The sequence below is a fragment of the Bos mutus genome, chromosome 19, assembly GCF_027580195.1.
Source record: "Bos mutus isolate GX-2022 chromosome 19, NWIPB_WYAK_1.1, whole genome shotgun sequence".
Taxonomy (NCBI): Eukaryota; Metazoa; Chordata; class Mammalia; order Artiodactyla; family Bovidae; genus Bos; species Bos mutus.
Window position 1 is genome coordinate 41,318,598 of NC_091635.1, and position 20,768 is coordinate 41,339,365.

At 37.7% G+C, this 20,768-nt stretch overlaps 1 protein-coding gene across 2 annotated transcripts in view; it reads right to left on the reverse strand.

Annotated features, from left to right (window-relative positions):
• TAOK1 (TAO kinase 1) overlaps positions 1-20,768 on the reverse strand; it is a 109,838-nt gene that overhangs the window by 10,086 nt on the left and 78,984 nt on the right. For both annotated transcript variants that reach the window (XM_070390327.1, XM_070390328.1), the window contains 7 exons: positions 18,614-18,748; positions 15,906-16,142; positions 13,710-13,838; positions 13,420-13,623; positions 11,538-11,777; positions 5,561-5,773; positions 4,483-4,665 (listed from right to left, as the gene is read on the reverse strand). In XM_070390327.1, coding sequence (XP_070246428.1) covers positions 4,483-4,665; positions 5,561-5,773; positions 11,538-11,777; positions 13,420-13,623; positions 13,710-13,838; positions 15,906-16,142; positions 18,614-18,748 — 1,341 coding nt within the window. The remainder of the gene's footprint in view (positions 1-4,482; positions 4,666-5,560; positions 5,774-11,537; positions 11,778-13,419; positions 13,624-13,709; positions 13,839-15,905; positions 16,143-18,613; positions 18,749-20,768) is intronic.

Genomic DNA, 20,768 nt, shown 5'->3' on the forward strand with positions numbered 1-20,768 from the left:
TTCAATGGGGAAAAGATGAATTTTTAACAAATAACACAGGCACAATGGCCAACTATCTGGAAGGAAATAAAAATGGAACTCCATCTTACACCACATTCCAGATACACCAAAGCCTTAAGTAAAAAGCAAACAAACACAAACCATAAAGTTTCCATTAAAAAGTTAGGAGACTCTATATACCTAGAAATTAGTGGTTGGCTAGCCATCATAATTAGTTCTGGAAAACTGGAAGGTATTACAAATAAGTGTAGTTGACTGTACATACTTTTTTTTTTAATGTAAAATAATTCATAATAAAGTCAATAGGCAATGAAAAAAGTTCATGGAGAACTTTTTTATGAATGATCAAATTGATAATTGCCTAAACCTACTGACCAATATTAATATCACTTAAAAGGGGGACAGCTAGACATTATATATCTCCTGATGTAATGTAAAAGGAAGTACATAGTAACCCTCATGAAAATTCCTTGCAAAAAACTTTTAAAAAGAGAAGAGAATTTAAATTTAATCATATCTCTGGATCTAATTACCAGCTGATGGGAAATACGAAGTAAAAGAGAGAAGGATACATTTTTAAAGACACTAGAGGACACAATAAGCCCAAACCGGAATTCCTACAGAGCAAATGATCCAATTCAAATGGGAAAAAAAAAACATGGGCGGAAGAGGGTCCTATTATAAACTCATTGACTTAAAAGACAATTAACCAAAAGCAGTATCTGGACCTTGTTTGGACCAAATAAGGAATTTAACATTTATAGTTATGTTGCTATTTTGTTGAAATTTTAACGTAAATGAAATGAGAAAAGTCATCAAAGGGCTTCACGTGAGCCAAATGAGGTTTACTTGTTGTATTCTGTTAGTGGTAGTGGTTTAGTCGTTGTGTCTGACTCTTACGACCCCATGGATTGTACCTGCCAGGCTCCTCTGTCCATGGGATTCTCCAGGCAAGAATACTGGAGTGGGTTGCCATTTCCTTCTCCAGGGGATCTTCCCAACCCAGGAATTGAACCCAGGTCTCCTGCATTGCAGGCAGATTTTTTACCAACTGAACTACAAGGGAAGCCCTAATCCTAACCCTACTCTGTTAGTGCCAAACCTAAGGAACAATTAATCTTCAAAGAGAATTACCCAGCATGAAACGACTAATATTCACTCTGGTTCCACCGCTATTTTCAGATGACTGTTTCTTATCTGTATAGCCGTAAGTACAAAGTGCAGAAAATATAGTTGTTAAGATTTTTTGGTTTTTGTACAGAGGGTACCTTGCCTTGGTAGCTGCCAACTGATCCCAAACAGCTTTACTGTCATGCACTTCAGTTGAAACATAAATATTAGCCCTAAAAATCAAGGAGCAACTCAAAATAGATTTATAGATTTATCACTCTACTGTTCCTTTATTATTTGTAATACTAACTAATTGAATGTATTTTCTCTTATCAAATTAATATAAGCCATATTAAAAAAGTAAAATAGAGGGAATTCTTTGGCAGGCCAGTGGTTAGGACTGCACATCCACTGCAGGGGGCACAGGTTTGATTCCTGATTCAGGGAACTAAGATCCCACATGCTGCATGGATGCCCTTCTCCCCCCACAAAAAAAGTAAAAAAAATTCTACCATATTAATATAACCATTACTAGCATTACTTCAATTCACTTTTATTCAATACATCATAAGCATTTTTCTATATTAATACTATCTTTATAGCTATCATTTAAATGGTTGAATAAGATTTTATTAAGTGGCTTGGCTATAATTACTTAATTATAGCTCTGTTTTAGATGGTTATGTATTTTAAAACATTATGAAGTATGCCACAATTACCATATTTATGCATCTTATTTTTCCGATATTTGGATTTCTTTCCCTTAGAATAAATTTTCAAAGTCTTCAATACGTAACATTTCCAAAGCTCAATATATACTTCCAAGCTGCTTTGCAAAACGCATTATCTATGTATGAGAGTGACCAGTGCACATCGGTTTTATGCACACATTTCACTAGGCTCTGCAGAATATATCCACGTGGTTCATATACTGAAATAAGACTGTGTAAGATGCTGCTTCGGAGAAGGCAATGGCACCCACTCCAGTACTCTTGCCTGGAAAATCCCATGGACGGAGGAGCCTGGTAGGCTGCAGTCCATGGGGTCGCTAGGAGTCGGACACAACTGAGCGACTTCACTTTCGCTTTTCCCTTTCATGCATTGGAGAAGGAAATGGCAGCCCACTCCAGTGTTCTTGCCTGGAGAATCCCAGGGATGGGGGAGCCTGGTGGGCTGCCGTCTATGGGATCGCACAGAGTCGGATACGACTGAGCGACTGAACTGAACTGAAGATACTGCTTAGCACTAACTCTGAACCACTAGGTGGAGCTAAAAATACAAATACATAGCCCTATTCCAGTACTTCAAATCATATCTAAACTACTTATAATACCCTATACAATGTAAATACTATGTAAATAGTTCCTGGGGCTTGCAGCACACTGCAGTTCTGCTTTCTGGAACTTTTGGGAACTTTCTGGAATTTTCTTTCCCCCGAATACTTTTATCATAATCTGTTAGTTGAATTCATGAATGCAGAACCCACTGGTGTGGGGCAGCTGACTATAAATAGTGCCAATATTTCTCTTACAACACCATGGGAGTTTCCATTTTAGTAATAATTTTTTTAATAAATCATTTATTTATTATTTTAGGCTGCACTGGGTCTTCATTGCTGGGCTTCACTGCGTGGGCTTTCTCTAGCTGCAGCAAGTAGGGGCTGCAATCCAGCAGTTGTGTGCGGGCTTCTCACTGTGTTGGCTTCTACTGTCGCAGAGCACCGGCTCTAAGTGTGTGGGCTTCAGCAGTTGTAGCACTCAGGCTTCACTGGCCTCGCAGCATACGGGGTGTTCTCGGACCAGGGCATAAACCCATGTTCCCTGCATTGGCAGGTGCATTCTTGACCACTGGACCATCACAAAAGTCCAATGATAACTTCTTGAAGCATAAGAGACAATATTTTAGACTGAATTTGAATAAGCAAGTTGGAATCAGATTTATGAAACCTGTACATGGGACAAACTAGACTTTTCTCAAAACTTATATGCATTTCTAGCTCTCCCGTTATGAATGGGAAACATAAGTGAGATAATTTTTAGAGGCAAGTACGCCTCGGAGAAGCCAGTGATAAGAGTTGTGACAGAAAGGAATATTTTATTTAAGTATTCTATTAGTAATATCCTATTTATATTTTAAGAATATATTTTTAATTTAGTAAGGCATTCTATTTTTATCAGAAGAACTACTGGAAGTAGAGGAAAATCTATGGACCAATGGTCTAGAAACCATGACAACTTTTAATAAATTAGGCAAGTACTAACATACAAAGGATCATTGGACCTAAGACTAATCAATCACCTGCTGGGAACTTATGGCTCAGGAATTCTGAACATAGCTCTGAATCCTGGGTACAACTTGTATTCTATTACTTCTCATGACAAAACTTTCCTTTATCTTTCAAAATTTAAAAATCTCTGTCCATTAGCTTTTCCCCCAAATATGCACACAAAACACAGCTATAATACCTTAAAGACTGGAAATTAATTTGGGGCTTCTAGTTCTATTCTCTAATATATATGACAAAGAATAAGTTAAAAGAGAGAAGAGAGAGGGGAAAAAAAGATACATCTAGAAGTAACATTTTCAGCTTGTGCAGAACAAGTTTTACCTTCTGTGCCCTAGCACTCTTCCACCAGTCTGTATAGTTCCAGGCCCAGGATATAACAGTAAAGTATATATTCCAAATCCTTTGCCTCTGCCTCTCTCAGGCAACTACTAAAGTTCTTTTTCTTCTAAGAAAAGAAGTTTTTTATCTAAGTTTTTCACCAACCTCTTTAGGTAGAGCTAGGTACACAAAAAAAGTGAGGAACACAGAACCAGAGGTACTCAATCACAATTCAACTCTCTTCACATAACCCCATATCCTTCCTCTAGCATTAACTCGAAGAAGGCAATGGCACCCCACTCCAGTACTCTTGCCTGGAAATTCCCATGGACGGAGGAGCCTGGCAGGCTGCAGTCCATGGGATCGCTAAGAGTCAGACACGACTGAGCGACTTCACTTTGACCTTTCGCTTTCATGCATTGGAGAAGGAAATGGCAACCCACTCCAGTGTTCTTGCCTGGAGAATCCCAGGGACGGGGGAGCCTGGTGGGCTGTAGTCTATGGGGTGGCACAGAGTTGGACATGACTGAAGCGACTTAGCAGCAGCAGCATTAACTACTTAATTATATCCCCCTGATGTTTAGAATTCATTAAGGTTCATTACTGAATCAATAATTTTAAAGAAAAACACTACAAAATTAGAATTAAGGAAATATGTTATGGTGAAAACAACCAAAAGCCACCTCTCTTAATATGAAAATGTATTTATAAAATACTTCTGATGAAAGCAAATGTTAGCACAAATAACTTCCTTCTATCATCTATACCTTTTGCTCTAAGAGTGCCCTGCGGAGGGAGACTCTCTGTTCAAGCTCCCGAAGCTCTCGATCATGCTGTGCCTCCGCTTGCATCTTGATTTTGCTCTGATATGCATTTAACAGCTCCAGTTCCTGCTGCAGCTGCATCTTCAAAACCTGGCACTCTGCTTCCTGTGCTTCATCCAAACGCAGCTGAAAGAGAAAAAAAACAAATATATCCTACTGTGAACTATTTATTCAAGACCTATGGAAAGGAGGTGTGAGAAAAGGCAGACTACTCTTTTATAGGATACACAATTGTTCTCTCTTATATCTTGGAGTAAACATCTCTGAAAAAGGAAGGCACAGTAACCAATGATGATAACGAGAAGATAAAAGCTATCATACGCTATTTGGAGGATGTCTGAATAACCATATTTTTCTTAAGAAAAATCTAGAATCTGATTAAGTGATATAAGACCCTGAATCTCTTCTCTGCAATGAAAATAATTATAGAACAGGGACCAGCGAACTACAGCTCCAGACCAAATCTGGACAGTTGCCTGTTTTAATTAATTAATTTTATAATTAAGAATGCTAATTAAGAATGATTTTTATATTTTATATGGCTATAAGTACTCACATAATATCCTCAATTTTGTATTCTGTCCCACAAATTCTAAAATATTTACTATCTGGCCCTTTAAGAAAAAGTTCACAAAACTTACATAGAAAATACTTTGTATTTGCCTCCATTAAAATGTGACCATTTAGATTTCTAATACAGTACTACTTTTTGCCCAATGCCTAACAATGCTGTTGCTCTAATCTAGTTATACTCTTGGTATTGATATGTGCTAAACACCTGAGAGGCACTGGCAAGGAGCCTATTTAGAATCTCATGTCTAAGTGTATCAATGAGAATTTTATATAAATCATGCCTACTTCCAAAGAATGCAGAGACAGGAAAAATACAGATAACCACTACTATTTCCCAGGCTGTAGGAGAGCTACCACTTCCTATTAGTGTTTTAATTACTGAGACTTCTTTCAGGGGGTGGAAGGAAAGTGGCCCTGAATTTGTTTTGCCTAAATAACACAAACTCACTGCTTGGGTGGAGAGCATTTCATTAATGCTGTGGTCGTATTGTTCAGCCAAGATGGCTAACTTCCGGGTCTGCTCCTCCTTGAGCCGTTTCAGAACAGCTTTGTGCTCGCTCTTTGGTGTAGTCTCCAATAAGTGATTTCTTAATGCTTTGTACTGTCTGGTTTGGATTTTACAGGTGTCCTGAAACTGCTTTTTTATTTGGAGTTCTTTAGACTGAGAAGGGAAAAAAAAAGATATATATAATTTTTAACATATGGCATTTGGTATACCTTATGCTTATATGAAAAAAAAAAAGGCTACTAGGAGAAAGGGAGAGGGAAAAACAAAATAGTTAGATCATAAGGTTGCAGGTACAGTATGTTTCTACTTGGCTATTAGGTCAAACCATTAGATTCTATGTATTACAAAAGCTCTAATTTAGAACATTAGAATACCAAGTACCTCATTTTTCATATGACTTCAAGTAGTACTCATTATTTTGGTAACAGTTACAAATAAATATTAAAATTAATTTAGATTGCTATGTATATTGATGACAGAAAATTAAATTTCTTCTCATGCATTAACAATAGTAGACACAAAAGTTTTTTATTGGCCAGACAATATCTTATCAGATTTCTAAGGCAGAAAATAAGCATATTTATTGTTCCTTACCTGAGACACGTTGCTCCAATTTCTTTTAATGACAATCTCAACTCTAACTACATAGTCTGTGACAGACCCCACAAAAGCAGGCTATCATTATTATAACTGACTAACTCCAGGACTCTTGCCTGGAAAATCCCATGGACAGGGGAGCCTGGTGGGCTGCAGTCCATGAGACACGACTGAGCGACTTCACTTTCACTTTTCACTTTCATGCACTGGAGAAGGAAATGGCAACCCACTCCAGTGTTATGGCCTGGAGAATCCCAGGGACGGGGGAGTCTGGTGGCTGCCGTCTATGGGGTCACACAGAGTCGGAGACGGGAGTGACTTAGCAGCAGCAACATTATTATAATTATCTTTCCCATAAGGGGAATAAACTGTGGGGCAAGGGAGGGGACAGCCCTTCTTGAGGTGATGATAAAAGACTTGAACTACATAAACATTTGGGAGATAAAACAATTTGAGTTCATAGACAAAGGGGTTTGGCTTTAGTTTTTGGTTAATCGCAGGTTAGTTATTTCTATGAACTCAGTTCTGAACAAAATTTGAGAAGATGAGATATATTTCTATAAGGTATATTGTTCAAGCCCAAAAGTGAGAATTTACTCATGTATTTCACAAGGCAGAAGCTATAGCTGAAATACTGACTGGTTGATTCAGTGTGCAATAAATGCATATAAAACCAAAGTAACATACTTTTCAAGGAAGTAACTATTCATCCTCTCCACCACCTCTGCCAATAAATACCAAAGTATCAAATACACACTTTCCACATTTTGTACCAACCAAGTCATTAAGTTACAGCCATGCTGTGAAAGGTCAAAAAATGCCTAGCTACAAAGAGAAACTCTTAGTTCAGCTATGTTTAGTGGTGCCACTCTTAAATACTGTTCTTGGTTAACAATATTGAAAGAATATTCAAGTTACCCAGGAATGGGACAATGACATTTAGCCATTCTTTTCTACCTCTGTATAACAGCCTTCAGTCTTTTAAAAGTTTTTATTTTTAAATATTGTGTCAAGAAAGCACTGTAATTAGTGTCCACACCACTAGTCAAATGAGAGGGGGAAAAAAAAAAACTGAAAAATGTGCTTTTTCTTTAAGAAGAGTAATGCTTGTACCAAGAATAAACTATACCCCTTAATGTTTGACTCAAGTGAATTCAAGAGGAATGTTAAGTTACAGTTGTTTCTACTCATCTAACATTGACAAATCATCATCTGGATGGCAGATGAAGAAACAGCAGAGCAGGCAACAGGTGTCAATCACCTATTCCATTGACATGGGTACCCCAGAACTCCCCAAATCCCAGTTAAATTCACTTCAGTCCAGTTCAGTTGCTCAGTCATGTCCGACTCTTTGTGACCCCATGAATCACAGCATGCCAGGCCTCCCTGTCCATCACCAACTCCTGGAGTTTACCCAAACTCACGTGCATTGAGTCGGTGATACCATCCAGCCATCTCATCCTCTGTCATCCCCTTCTCCTCCTGCCCCCAATCCCTCCCAGCATTAGAGTCTTTTCCAGTGAGTCAACTCTTCGCATGAGGTGGCCAAAGTACTGGAGTTTCAGCTTCAGCATCAGTCCTTCCAGTGAACACCCAGGACTGATCTCTTTCAGAATGGACTGGTTGGATCTCCTTGCAGTCCAAGGGACTCTCAAGAGTCTTCTCCAGCACCACAGTTTAAAAGCATCAATTCTTTGGCACTCAGCTTTCTTCACAGTCCAACTCTCACATCCATACATAACCACTGGAAAAACCATAGCCTTGACTAGACGGACCTTTGTTGACAAAGTAATGTCTCTGCTTTTGAATATGCTGTCTAGGTTGTTCATAACTCTCCTTCCAAGGAGTAAGCATCTTTTAATTTTATGGCTGCAATCACCATCTGCAGTGATTTTGGAGCCCAGAAAAATAAAGTCTGACACTGTTTCCACTGTTTCCCCAACTATTTCCCATGAAGTGATGGGACCAGATGCCATGATCTTATTTTTCTGAATGCTGAGCTTTAGGCCAACTTTTTCACTCTCCTCTTTCACTTTCATCAAGAGGCTCTTTAGTTCCTCTTCACTTTCTGCCATAAGGGTGGTGTCATCTGCATATCTGAGGTTACTGATATTTCTCCTGGCAATCTTGATTCCAGCTTGTGCTTCTTCCAGCCCACGGTCTTCTTCCAGCCCAGCATTTCTCATGATGTACTCTGCATATAACTTAAATAAGCAGGGTGACAATATACAGCCTTGATGTACTCCTTTTCTTATTTGGAACCAGTCTGTTGTTCCATGTCCAGTTCTAACTGTTGCTTCCTGACCTGCATATAGGTTTCTCAAGAGGCAGGTCAGGTGGTCTGGTATGCCCATCTCTTTCAGAATTTTCCACAGTTTATTGTGATCCACACAATCAAAGGCTTTGGCATAGTCAATAAAGCAGAAATAGATGTTTTTCTGGAACTCTCTTGCTTTTTCCATGATCCAGCGGATGTTGGCAGTTTGATCTCTGGTTCCTCTGCCTTTTCTAAAACCAGCTTGAACATCTGGAAGTTCATGGTTCACATATTGCTGAAGCCTGGCTTGGAGAATTTTGAGCATTACTTTACCAGCATGTGAGATGAGTGCAATTGTGCAGTAGTTTGAGCATTCTTTGGCATTGCCTTTCTTTGGGATTGAAATGAAAACTGACCTTTTCTAGTCCTGTGGCCACTGCTGAGTTTTCCAAATTTGCTGGCATACTGAGTGCAGCACTTTCACAGCATCATCTTTCAGGATTTGAAATAGCTCAACTGGGATTCCATCACCTCCACTAGCTTTGTTCATAGTGATACTTTCTAAGGCCCACCTGACTTCACATTCCAGGATATCTGGCTCTAGGTGAGTGATCACACCATCGTGATTATCTGGGTCGTGAAGATCGTTTTTGTACAGTTCTTCTGTGTATTCTTGCCATCTCTTCTTAATATCTTCTGCTTCTGTTAGGTCCATACCATTTCTGTCCTTTATCGAGCCCATCTTTGCGTGAAATGTTCCCTTGGTATCTCTAATTTTCTTGAAGAGATCTCTAGTCTTTCCCATTCTGTTGTTTTCCTCTATTTCTTTGCATTGAACGCTGAGGAAGGCTTTCTTATCTCTCCTTGCTATTCTTTGGAACTCTGCATTCAGATGCTTATATCTTGCTTTTCCTTTGCTTTTCGCATCTCTTCTTCTCACAGCTATTTGTAAGGCCTCCTCAGACAGCCATTTTGCTTTTTTGCATTTCTTTTTCTTGGGGATGGTCTTGATCCCTGTCTCCTGTACAATGTCACGAACCTCATTCCATAATTCATCAGGCACTCTATCAGATCTAGTCCCTTAAATCTATTTCTCACTTCCACTGTATAATCATAAGGGATTTGAATAGGTCATACCTGAATGGTCTAGTGGTTTTCCCTACTTTCTTCAATTTAAGTCTGAATTTGGCAATAAGGAGTTCATGATCTGAGCCACAGTCAGCTCCTGGTCTTGTTTTTGCTGACCGTATAGAGCTTCTCCATCTTTGGCTGCAAAGAATATAATCAATTTGATTTCAGTGTTGACCATCTGGTGATGTCCATGTGTGGTGATGTCTTCTCTTGTGTTGTTGGAAGAGGGTGTTTGCTATGACCAGTGCGTTCTCTTGGCAAAACTCTATTAGCCTTTGCCCTGCTCATTCCGTACTCCAAGGTCAAATCTGCTTGTTACTCCAGGTGTTTCTTGACTTCCTACTTTTGCATTCCAGTCCCCTATAATGAAAAGGACGTCTTTTTTGGGTGTTAGTTCTAAAAGGTCTTGTAGGTCTTCATAGAACCGTTCTTCAGCACTACTGGTTGGGGCATAGGCTTGGATTACCGTGATACTGAATGGTTTGCCTTGGAAGCGAACAGAGATCATTCTGTTGTTTTTGAGATTGCATCCAAGTACTGCATTTTGGACTCTTTTGTTGACCATGATGGCTATTCCATTTCTTCTAAGGGATTCCTGCCCACAGTAGTAGATATAATGGTCAACAGATCGTGCAAAAGCGCGCCGGCTTCTGGCTGCGATGGACCGCGCAGAAGCGCGGCCAAGAGGAGGTACCCCTCACCCAAGGTCAGGGGTGGCGACCGAGAACGCTAGGCTGCGACGGTGCAGGAGTGGCTGAGAGGAGTTACCCCATGTTCAAGGTCAGGAGGGGCAACCCTGAGGAGATACCCTTCATCCAAGGTAAGGAGCAGCTGTGAAGAGATACCCCACAACCAAGGTAAGAGAAACCCAAGTAAGATGGTAGGTGTTGCAAGAGGGCATCAGAGGGCAGACACACTGAAACCATAATCACAGAAAACTAGCCAATCTGATCACACAGACCACAGCCTTGTCTAACTCAATGAAACTAAGCCATGCCATGTGGGGCCACCCAAGACAGACAGGTCATGGTGGAGAGGTCTGACAGAATGTGGTCCACTGGAGAAGGCAATGGCAAACCACTTCAGTATTCTTGCCTTGAGAACCCCATGAACAGTATGAAAAGGCAAAATGATAGGATACTGAAAGAGGAACTCCCCAGGTCGATAAGTGCCCAATATGCTACTGGAGATCAGTGGAGAAATAACTCCAGAAAGAATGAAGGGATGGAGCCAAAGCAAAAACAACACCCAGTTGTGGATGTGACTGGTGATAAAAGCAAGGTCCAATTCTGTTAAGAGCAATATTGCATAGGAACCTGGAATGTTAGGTCCAGGAATCAAGGCAAATTGGAAGTGGTCAAACAGGAGATGGCAAGAATGAATGTCAACATTCTAGCAATCAGTGAACTAATCAGGACTGGAATGGGTGAATTTAACTCAGATGACCAGTTAAATTATGTAAGTGCTAAAACTGATGTCCCCTTTAAATTCCTGGAGAAAGTCGGAAGTTGCAACTATTAGGGAAACAAAAATGGGATAACTTGATGTTAAAATCAAGTCAGTTTTGTTCAAATTGAATAAGTAGATATAGATACATAACTAAGAGGAAATGGTCATTTTCTTCCATAGTAAAGTAACAACAATCTCCTTTATGGAAAATCTTGAGCTCATTTGTCATCAAAAGCAGACATTCTATTCAAAGCCTGACTATAATTGTGAAACATTGTTTTTTGCCTCACTTTTTGTATAGTATCTGCAAAGATCACAATAGTGTTTATAAACTTTCAAACTGAAAAGGTTATCAATAAGAAAGAGAAAGGAAAGGTTCAACACCAAACAAGTCTATACCAAGCCCTACTGCTGCTAACTTTAAAATCATCATTCATTTCACAGACATTTAACTTAAATAACTTTAGCTTAGGCTAAAGGTACCTTCAGACTCTTAGGCTGTTGTCGAACCTCCATGACATGCTTTCGCCTTAGCTCTCGTTCTCTTCGTTTATTATATTCTAGCTGGTTAGTGAGCTCAGTTTGATGCTGCAATCTGATCAACTCACAGCGCATCTTCTGAATTGTGTTGAGGTGGCGGAACTCCAGTTCTTGCATGGATTCATGCTGTCGTAGTAGCATGGCATGCTCTAAGTCCTTCTGAGTCTGTCTTTTATTTAACTCCTAATCCATAACACAAAAGACAAGGGTATATTTATCGCTGTACAATGCCAGGGGAAAAAACCCTAAGAAACAGATTAACCAGGAAATAGATGTAATCCCAGATTCAATAATGACTACACAGTAAATATCAGATTTTATGACCTATACAGTAGTAAATGGGCAATTAGTAAAGACAAATTTCCTTATTCTAGTATTTACTATTCATTAATACTATTTTATGCCATAAGCTTAAAATATATCAAATCTCAGTAGACTTAATGTCCTTCTTTCTTTCTTTCCTTCTTTTTTTCTTTTCCAATTTTATATTTGAAGAGAACCCTGAAGCCACTTTCTGAATTTCTTCAGAGTGTCCTATACCCAGTATAGTGTAATGGATAAGAACATGGACCTGGCTCTGCTACCTACAGTCACCAAGTCCTTGGGTTAGTTGTTTAAACCTGCTGTGCTTTAGTTTCATCATTTTTCAAAGAAATAATAGTATAACTATTGTACAGATTTAACGTGAGGATGAAATGAATTCATAAACGGAAAGTTCTCAGAATAATACCTAGCACATGATGCTCGATAAATGTTTTAATTCCTTTTTTCTTTCAGATTAAAAAGAACAAGTGTAAAACACACACACGTCAAACCTGTTCCCTTTGCCCCTGCAAACCCTTCTGCAAAGGACAACAGTTTGAAGAAAATGTTTCCCAACCTTCCCCATGCTACTGTGAAACAACTATTATACAAAAATATATAGTTCAAAAAACTGAGTAACAATATACAACATAGGCATGTAATGTGCTTTCTTCAGCTAACAATATAATGGACATATATTCAGATCTGATCAGTATATACAGATCTTTAAGTTTCACCATAGGTTTCCGCTTTGAAATACTATAATTTTCCATTTTTTGCTTTATAAAAAATTTTTCATTAAATGTTGATGCATCATGCATCATATAACCATGTTATTATTTCTTTAGGATAGAGTTCTAGAAGTGGATTTGTAGGTAAAAGCATATGAGCTCCAAAAGGGCAGTATCAATTTATACTCTTATCAACACTGCACATTTCCCAACACCGTTACTAGGATTCAATGTTGCCAGTCTGTTAAACTGTTCTTATTTAACTGATGCAACTACTTTAATTTGAATTTCTTTAATTATTAGTAAATTTGAACAATTATGCTATACTTGAAGTTTATTTTAAGCCACTCTTGGAAATAAGCTAATCTGTGCTCAGAGGTATCCCTGATACTGATGATATTTGTTTTCCCTGACACAAGAGTTTCTACATTTGCTCAATTAAGTACATGATTATAAAGAAAGTATTAAATGGTAACACATAGGGGACATAAAGACTGGAAGAAAATAAAACCGGTGACTTCATAAAATTTTCATTCTAGGCAAGAAGAGAAGCTTCTCCCCCAAAAGTGTGTGTGTATAGGAGAGAGAAGTGCAGAGAAGAATATTTAAATAAGGAGGAGGATTTGGATGTTAGGGGAGGCATTTCTGAGGACAGACATGAATGGGGGTTAGCAAACCATGTAGATAATCTAGGAAAGAAGAATTCAGGCTGAGGGAGGCACAAGTGCAAAGGCCCAGAGACTGACAAGGGACTAACATAGTTTCAGAAAAGATTCGCGTTTCAAACGTACCTCCCTGACAAGGTCCTGCTCTAAGTTATGACGCCCAAGTAACATTCTTCTCTTGAAGCGACGGCATTCCAACTCTAGATACTGTCTCTGACGCCGTAGAAGATTAGCCTCTTCTTCTGCTTGGAAATGCTGTATATTCTCCTTCTGCTTTGAAAGCCACTCCTGTTTTTCTTTTTTGGGGGTGCTCTGATTTTCATTCAGCTCCTGGCAACATAAACAACTCAGTTCAAAATACATGAAAATCAAAGGCATAAATATATCATGTGGTATTTGGTATTAAATAAAAGTACCTCCTTAAGCTGCTCTTTTCGAAGTTTATATTCTCTTTTCTGAGACTCCAAAAAGCTGTTTAGTTCTTTCTTCTGTTGGGCCTGAATATGTTGCTGAAATTTTTTCTCTTCATTGGCCATCACTTTAGCCTATGAGAAATTTAAAAAATGGATCAAATTAGTTAAGTAGACAGATTCAAAGAAACAGTTTAATATATACCACTTAGGATAAAATCTGTATAAGCATTACCAAAATAAGAACATCCAACAAATTACTAATAAGTATTACTTAGCATCTTATTTGAATTTCAGAGAACCAGTAAAATGGGACTCATCTTTAAAATGCTGACCTATTACAGAATTAAAAAGCTTTCACCTTTTTAAAAATTTAACAATATGCCCAATAAAAAAATAAGTATTTATTCAAAATATAATAAAATCATGACCTTTTATCTAGATTGACTTGTATATTAAATAATATACTCCTCTTCAAAGTAAACCCTGACCTTAACTTATATATTAAATAAAAATGTTAAATATTAGATACATATATATCATACTGTTTTATTTCTGATTACACATGCAACGTATATTCATTGTGGATCATTTAGAAAATACAGAAAAACACAAAGAAAAAAAAACTTTGTATGATTTTAGCACTCAGAGAAAAACAAGAAAAACAACTTGATACATACCTTCCCTATTTTTTCTATGCATGCACACATTTTTAAATAACACATTGCACATCCTACGTCATGATCTGCTTTTCTAAATATGTTAGTATCTATCTCTTCCTAAGTTATTAAAAATACTTTCTAATGCCCAACAGGATTCTAAATATCTATACATTCTTTACTCAAATTAATTCAAAATTAAATAATTCTTTACTCAATAAATTATTTTGCCAATTCTCTACTATTGTCATTGCATCTATGAAATTAAAAGATGCTTACTCCTTGGAAGCAAAGTTATGACCAACCTAGACAGCATATTAAAAAGCAGAGACATTACTTTGCCAACAAAGGTCCGTCTAGTCAAGGCTATGGTTTTTGGTCATGTATGGATATGAGAGTTGGACTGTGAAGAAAGCTGAGCACCAAAGAATTGATGCTTTTGAACTGTGGTGTTGGAGAAGACTCTTGAGAGTCCCTTGGACTGCAAGGAGATCCAACCAGTCTATCCTAAAGGAGATCAGTCCTGGGTGTTCACTGGAAGGACTTATGCCGAAGCTGAAACTCCAATACTTTGGCCAACTCATGCGAAGAGTTGACTCATTGGAAAAGACCCTGATGCTGGGAGGGATTGGGGTCAGGAGGAGAAGGGGACGACAGAGGATGAGATGGCTGGATGGCATCACCGATTCGATGGACATGAGTTTGGGTAAACTCTGGGAGTTGGGTGACAGAGAGGCCTGGTGTGCTGCGATTCATGGGGACGCAAAGAGTCGGACACAACTGAGCGACTGAACTGAACTATTATTATGAGAGTGGGTCTTTTAATTTGGGCTGGGGTGGGGCAGGAAGGTGAACAGGGTAACCATAATAAATAATGCCTCAATGTGGACTAGCTAGACATATTTCTAGATATTGTGTTAATTTACTGAGAAGCTTACATTTTACTTGACAAATGTGACTATCAAAATAAAATTTAATTGATGGGACATCAAAAACATTAGGTTTCCCATAAGAAGAATCCTAAAATATATATACTTAAATCATATAGTAGACTGACACATTTGTAAATAAACAAAATGGGCCAAATCTTAATTTGAATCTCTCTTAACTTATTATCTCTAACACTATGTTATATTACAATAATCTTTAATTATTCTGATATTAAAATGCTACTATAAATTGAAGGAAGGTTTCCAAAAAACACACAAAGAGAATCATAAATGATTTTTTGAGACCTAAATCACCCATTGATAGATGATTAAGAAACTCCTCATACTATCAGAGTACTATCAGGGCCTAGAATGGTTGGATAATTTACCCACTGTGATACAATAAAACTATGAGCATTAGGAAATAATCCTACGTCTATTGGTTACCAGACTTAGTACCTGATACTATACATGTTACATAAATGTTTCTCCCTTATTCCCAATTGAACTGGCTTGGTTCTAGGGAAAATATCCTAACATCAAAATGCCATCTTGGTTAATTCTGAGATGCTTATGATCTACAGTAAAGAAATTAAGAATAGTGAATCAGCCACCTCTTTTTCCATAGCAGCCTGATGTTTCTTGATAAGTTTCTCCATTTCTGCAGCAAAATTGTTACGCTGTGTTTCAAGATCTTTGTCTAATCTGAGGCGATGTTCATCCATCTCAGCCTTCAACTTATTTTCCAGAGTCATTAGCTGCTTTTGATGTTGCCGCCTCATTCTCTTATAGCCAGACATTTGTTCTCTAAGTTCAGAGTCCTGCTCATGTTCCTGCATTTGCCTTGTAACCTAGACACACAAACAATAGAGAGAAAACAATAAAGCAAAACATTTTTTCTTTCAGAAGCATTTTAGACCACTCTATATTTATCCAAGTAGACAATTACTGTAAGAGATTCCAATGAGCAGTTTCCAATTAAAATTTCAGGTGATCTTTTAAAGAAATAGACAAGCTAGTTCAAAAATTTATACAGAAATGTAAAGGAGCTACAAGAAGCAAAACATTCTTGAGGGAAAAAAAGCTGAAGACACACATTTCAGTAATCAAAATGGTGTGGCACTGGTGGAAGGACAGGCTGAACAGATCAAAAGAACAGAATAAAATCTAGAAATAGATCATATACATTTAGTCAACTGATTTTTCTACCAAAAAGTCAAGTTAGGTCAAAGAGGAAATAAATGTATTATCAAATTATAACTGGTTCTTTGTATATAAAACACAAACAAAAACCAGACTTCTATATCACTCTATACCAAAATTAATTTGAAAAGAATCATTTGACATAAACACAAAATCCAGAATCATAAAACAGAAGAAATCACAGACTATCTTCACGACTGTAGGGCAGACAAGTATTTCCTGGGCAGGACACAAAAAGCACTGACAATAAAGAAAAAAAATGTGTAAACTGATTTTTTTAGTTGAGGTGAAATTCACATAATATAAAATAAATTATTTTAAAGTGAACAACACTAGCATTCAGTATGTATATGTATTTTCTTAGTTGATGGTTAGCGTAATGAGTACCACTAAAAATACTTCAAATTGAAGACCTAGGATCTATGTATTTTATTGTATGAAGAAAACCCAAGGCAGAGCAGTCAGACTGAGTTATAGTACATGGTACTTTTATTGAAAAATATAGCTATGCATATCTTTGTACACAAATCTACCTACTGTATGAATGTTTTATCTGAAATAAATAGACTTAATAGATTTAGGGATATGGATCTTAAGTTGTCTAAATCCATAATTTAAGAGAATTCCTCAAGAATTCCCTAGTGGTCCAGTGGTTAGGACTCTGTACTTGCAATGTTGAGGGTGTGGGTTCAATCCCTGGTCCTGTAAGCTGAGTGGAATGACCAAAAAAATGTTTCCTCAATTAATTTGAGGGAGCTTAAAATTTGAGACAGAAGGCTTGCTTGGGAAACATTAGTATGTGCCCAGTCACAAAGATATTTTCCCAACAAGCTGGCCTTGTCCAGGTATTTGTTAAAATGGTCATGAAAAAACTAAGCAATCTTTGCTACTTGCTCTGTTCAAAGAATTATTTACATGTTAAAGAACAGTAGGAACAACTTGACTTATCATAGGGGATGGCGTTTATCTTTTTGTTTTTTTAATTTATTTTTATTTTTGGCTGGCCTGGGTCTTCTCTAGTTCCTGACTGCAGGCCTTCTCTACTTGTGGCAAGTGGGGGCTACTCTCTAGTTGTGGAGCACAGGTTTCTCATTGTGATGGCTTCTCTCGTTGCGGAGCATGAGCTCTAGGCGCTTGGGCTTCAGTAGCTGCAGCACGTGGGTTTACTTGCTCCTTGGCCTGTGGGATCTTCCAAGACCAGGGATTGAACCCATGTTCCCTGTGCTGGCAGGTGGATTCTTAACCACTGGACCACAAGGGAAGTCCAGGGGATGGTGTTTTTGACCCCAGATGTCATTCAGATTCATGGGCCACAGAATGAGATTTACAACATCTGTTACAAGATCTGTAGTTAATAATTCAGACAATTTCCATATATTTTTTTCTGTCATATTTACTAATAACCTACTTCCCTTTGATATCTTAACATCTTTCTATCCCCACCTTTATCATGTTTTGGTCCTAAATATCTGACTGATGAGGGTTATAAGTACCCCAGTATAACAACATCTTTGTAATGAACAAATAATCCATTTTCATTATTTGGGAAGTCAGAAGAACTATATTTTAAGTATATCAAATTGGATTACTTGCTATTTCATGAACACTTCCCCTCATTTTTGTTAGCCTGTCAACTCTTAGGTGGAAACTACATTTTTTCTCTCCCCCTGTGCCTAAAACCAACCAATTATTAAAGGCTCAAATGATTTATAAATACTCACCCTAAATCAAAGGTAATCTGAATTCCTATTTAGTACCTTTTAGCCCTGTGGGTTGGGAGGATACCCTGGAGAAGGGGATTGCTACCCACTTCTTTCCTGGAGAATTTCATGGACAGAGGAGCCCGGCAGGCTACAGTCCATAGATCAAAAGAGCTGGACACAACTGAGCGACTATCACTTTCAGCCCTCTTAAGCATTTAATATATTCTAATATATTAGTTATTTGTACACACATCTCTCAGAGTGCTTTCTATAAGATCTTTCTTATAATAGGCAGTTAAATGTTGAATAAATGTTAGAAATACAAAATACAAAAAAAAAAGAGATATAATTATACTTGAATATAGATGCCAAGGTCTAACATGAAAAACGTATTTCTAATTTGGGGTAGTACATACCAGTGATGCCGTCCGTATAGTAGCAAAGTGTTCTCGATTACGGTAGTGTGATTTATGACGAGATACTTGAGGTGGAGATTGTGGATCCGATGCCCTTGTTCTAGGATCTCCCTCTTCTCTGTAATTTTCTTCCTCCTAGGCAAAGAAACAAACATTATAATCTGTTGTGAACAAACACAGTTTGGGTAAACTTTCGAGAAAATTAAATTTTAAAGACAAATGGATCAATAAATCTCAAAGACATAATCCTAAAAAGCAAAAACAAAAAATGGGAATGCTGACATTTTCAACATAATTTGAATCAGGAGACATTATTTCCTCAATGTATGAAACAGTATACAGAATGAGGATAATGAAACATTATGGCTAGATTTATTTAATATTCATGAAGTGCAAAATTACAAAGCCTTAATATAACTTAAAAACAAAGATAATAAAACATACAGCTAGTATTTTAAATAGCAGTAATACAATTAATTACTTTAGGGCTCTTGGGTTTAAGAAATAATAATGTAGCTTAAAAAAACTATAATACTCCTGCCACTGGTCCAAAATAAGTAAACAAAAAATAATTGTAAAAATTTTAAGAATCGATGTCTTTCTTGATATATACATTACTTCAATTACTGAAAAGGAAGTCAAATAGCAACCAACTAGTTACATGAAGGCAATGGCATCCCACTCCAGTACTCTCGCCTGGAAAATCCCACGGATGGAGGAGCCTGGTGGGCTGTCGTCCATGGGGTTGCTAAGAGTCGGACACAACTGAGCGACTTCATTTTCACTTTTCACTTTCATGCATTGGAGAAGGAAATGGCAACCTACTCCAGTGTTCTTGCCTGGAGAATCCCAGGGACGGAGGAGCCTGATAGGCTGCTGTCTATGGGGTTGCACAGAGTCGGACACGAATGAAGCGACTTAGCAGCTGCAGCAGCAGTTACAGGAATAATCTTTTTTATGGGTGATCTTCTTGTCTAAGAATATAAACTCTCCATTTCATCCTCTACTCAGCCCCTGGTAACCTCTAATCCATCTTCCATCTCTATGAATTCGCCTATTCTAGGTATTTCTTATAAAAGGAATTATAGAATATTTGTCCTTTTACATCTAACTTACATCACTTAGCATAATGTTTTCAAAATTCACTAATGTTGTATCATGTTATTAGAATTTCCTTCCTTTGTATAACTGAGTAATATTCACCATATGTATATACCATGGTTTTGTTTATCCATTCTTTCCACCTTTCATCTATTTGTGCCTAATAACTTTTTAGTTAACACTGCAAGCTGTGAAGTTAAAAAAGGAAGCATTCCTATTAATTGTTAAAGGAGCTATCCGATCTTAAAATATTTTGAAGAACATTTAAAATTTTGCATTCAAAAGTATAATGACTAATGTAGTAAATATCCATTATTTCCTAAACCCAGAATTTATATTTTTCCGTAATTAGATGGAGAAGCTCTATACAGTCAGCAAAAACAAGACAAGGAGCTGACTGTGGCTCAGACCATGAACTCCTTATTGCCAAATTCAGACTGAAATTGAAGAAAGTAGGGAAAACCACTAGACCATTCAGGTATGACCTAAATCAAATCCCTTATGATTATACAGTGGAAGTGAGAAATAGATTTAAGGGCCTAGATCTGATAGATAGAGTGCCTGATGAACTATGGAATGAGGTTCGTGACATTGTACAGGAGACAGGGATCAAGACCATCCCCATGGAAAAGAAATGCAGAAAAGCAAAATGGCCGTCTGGGGAGGCCTTACATTAGCTGTGAAAAGAAGAGAAGCGAAAAGCAAAGGAGAAAAGGAAAGATATAAACATCTGAATGCAGAGTTCCAAAGAATAGCAAGAAGAGATAAGAAAGCCTTCTTCAGCAATCAATGCAAAGAAATAGAGGAAAACAACAGAATGGGAAAGACTAGAGATCTCTTCAAGAAAATTAGAGATACCAAGGGAACATTTCACGCAAAGATGGGCTCGATAAAGGACAGAAATGGTATGGACCTAACAGAAGCAGAAGATATTAAGAAGAGATGGCAAGAATACACAGAAGAACTGTACAAAAACGATCTTCACGACCCAGATAATCACGATGGTGTGATCACTCACCTAGAGCCAGATATCCTGGAATGTGAAGTCAGGTGG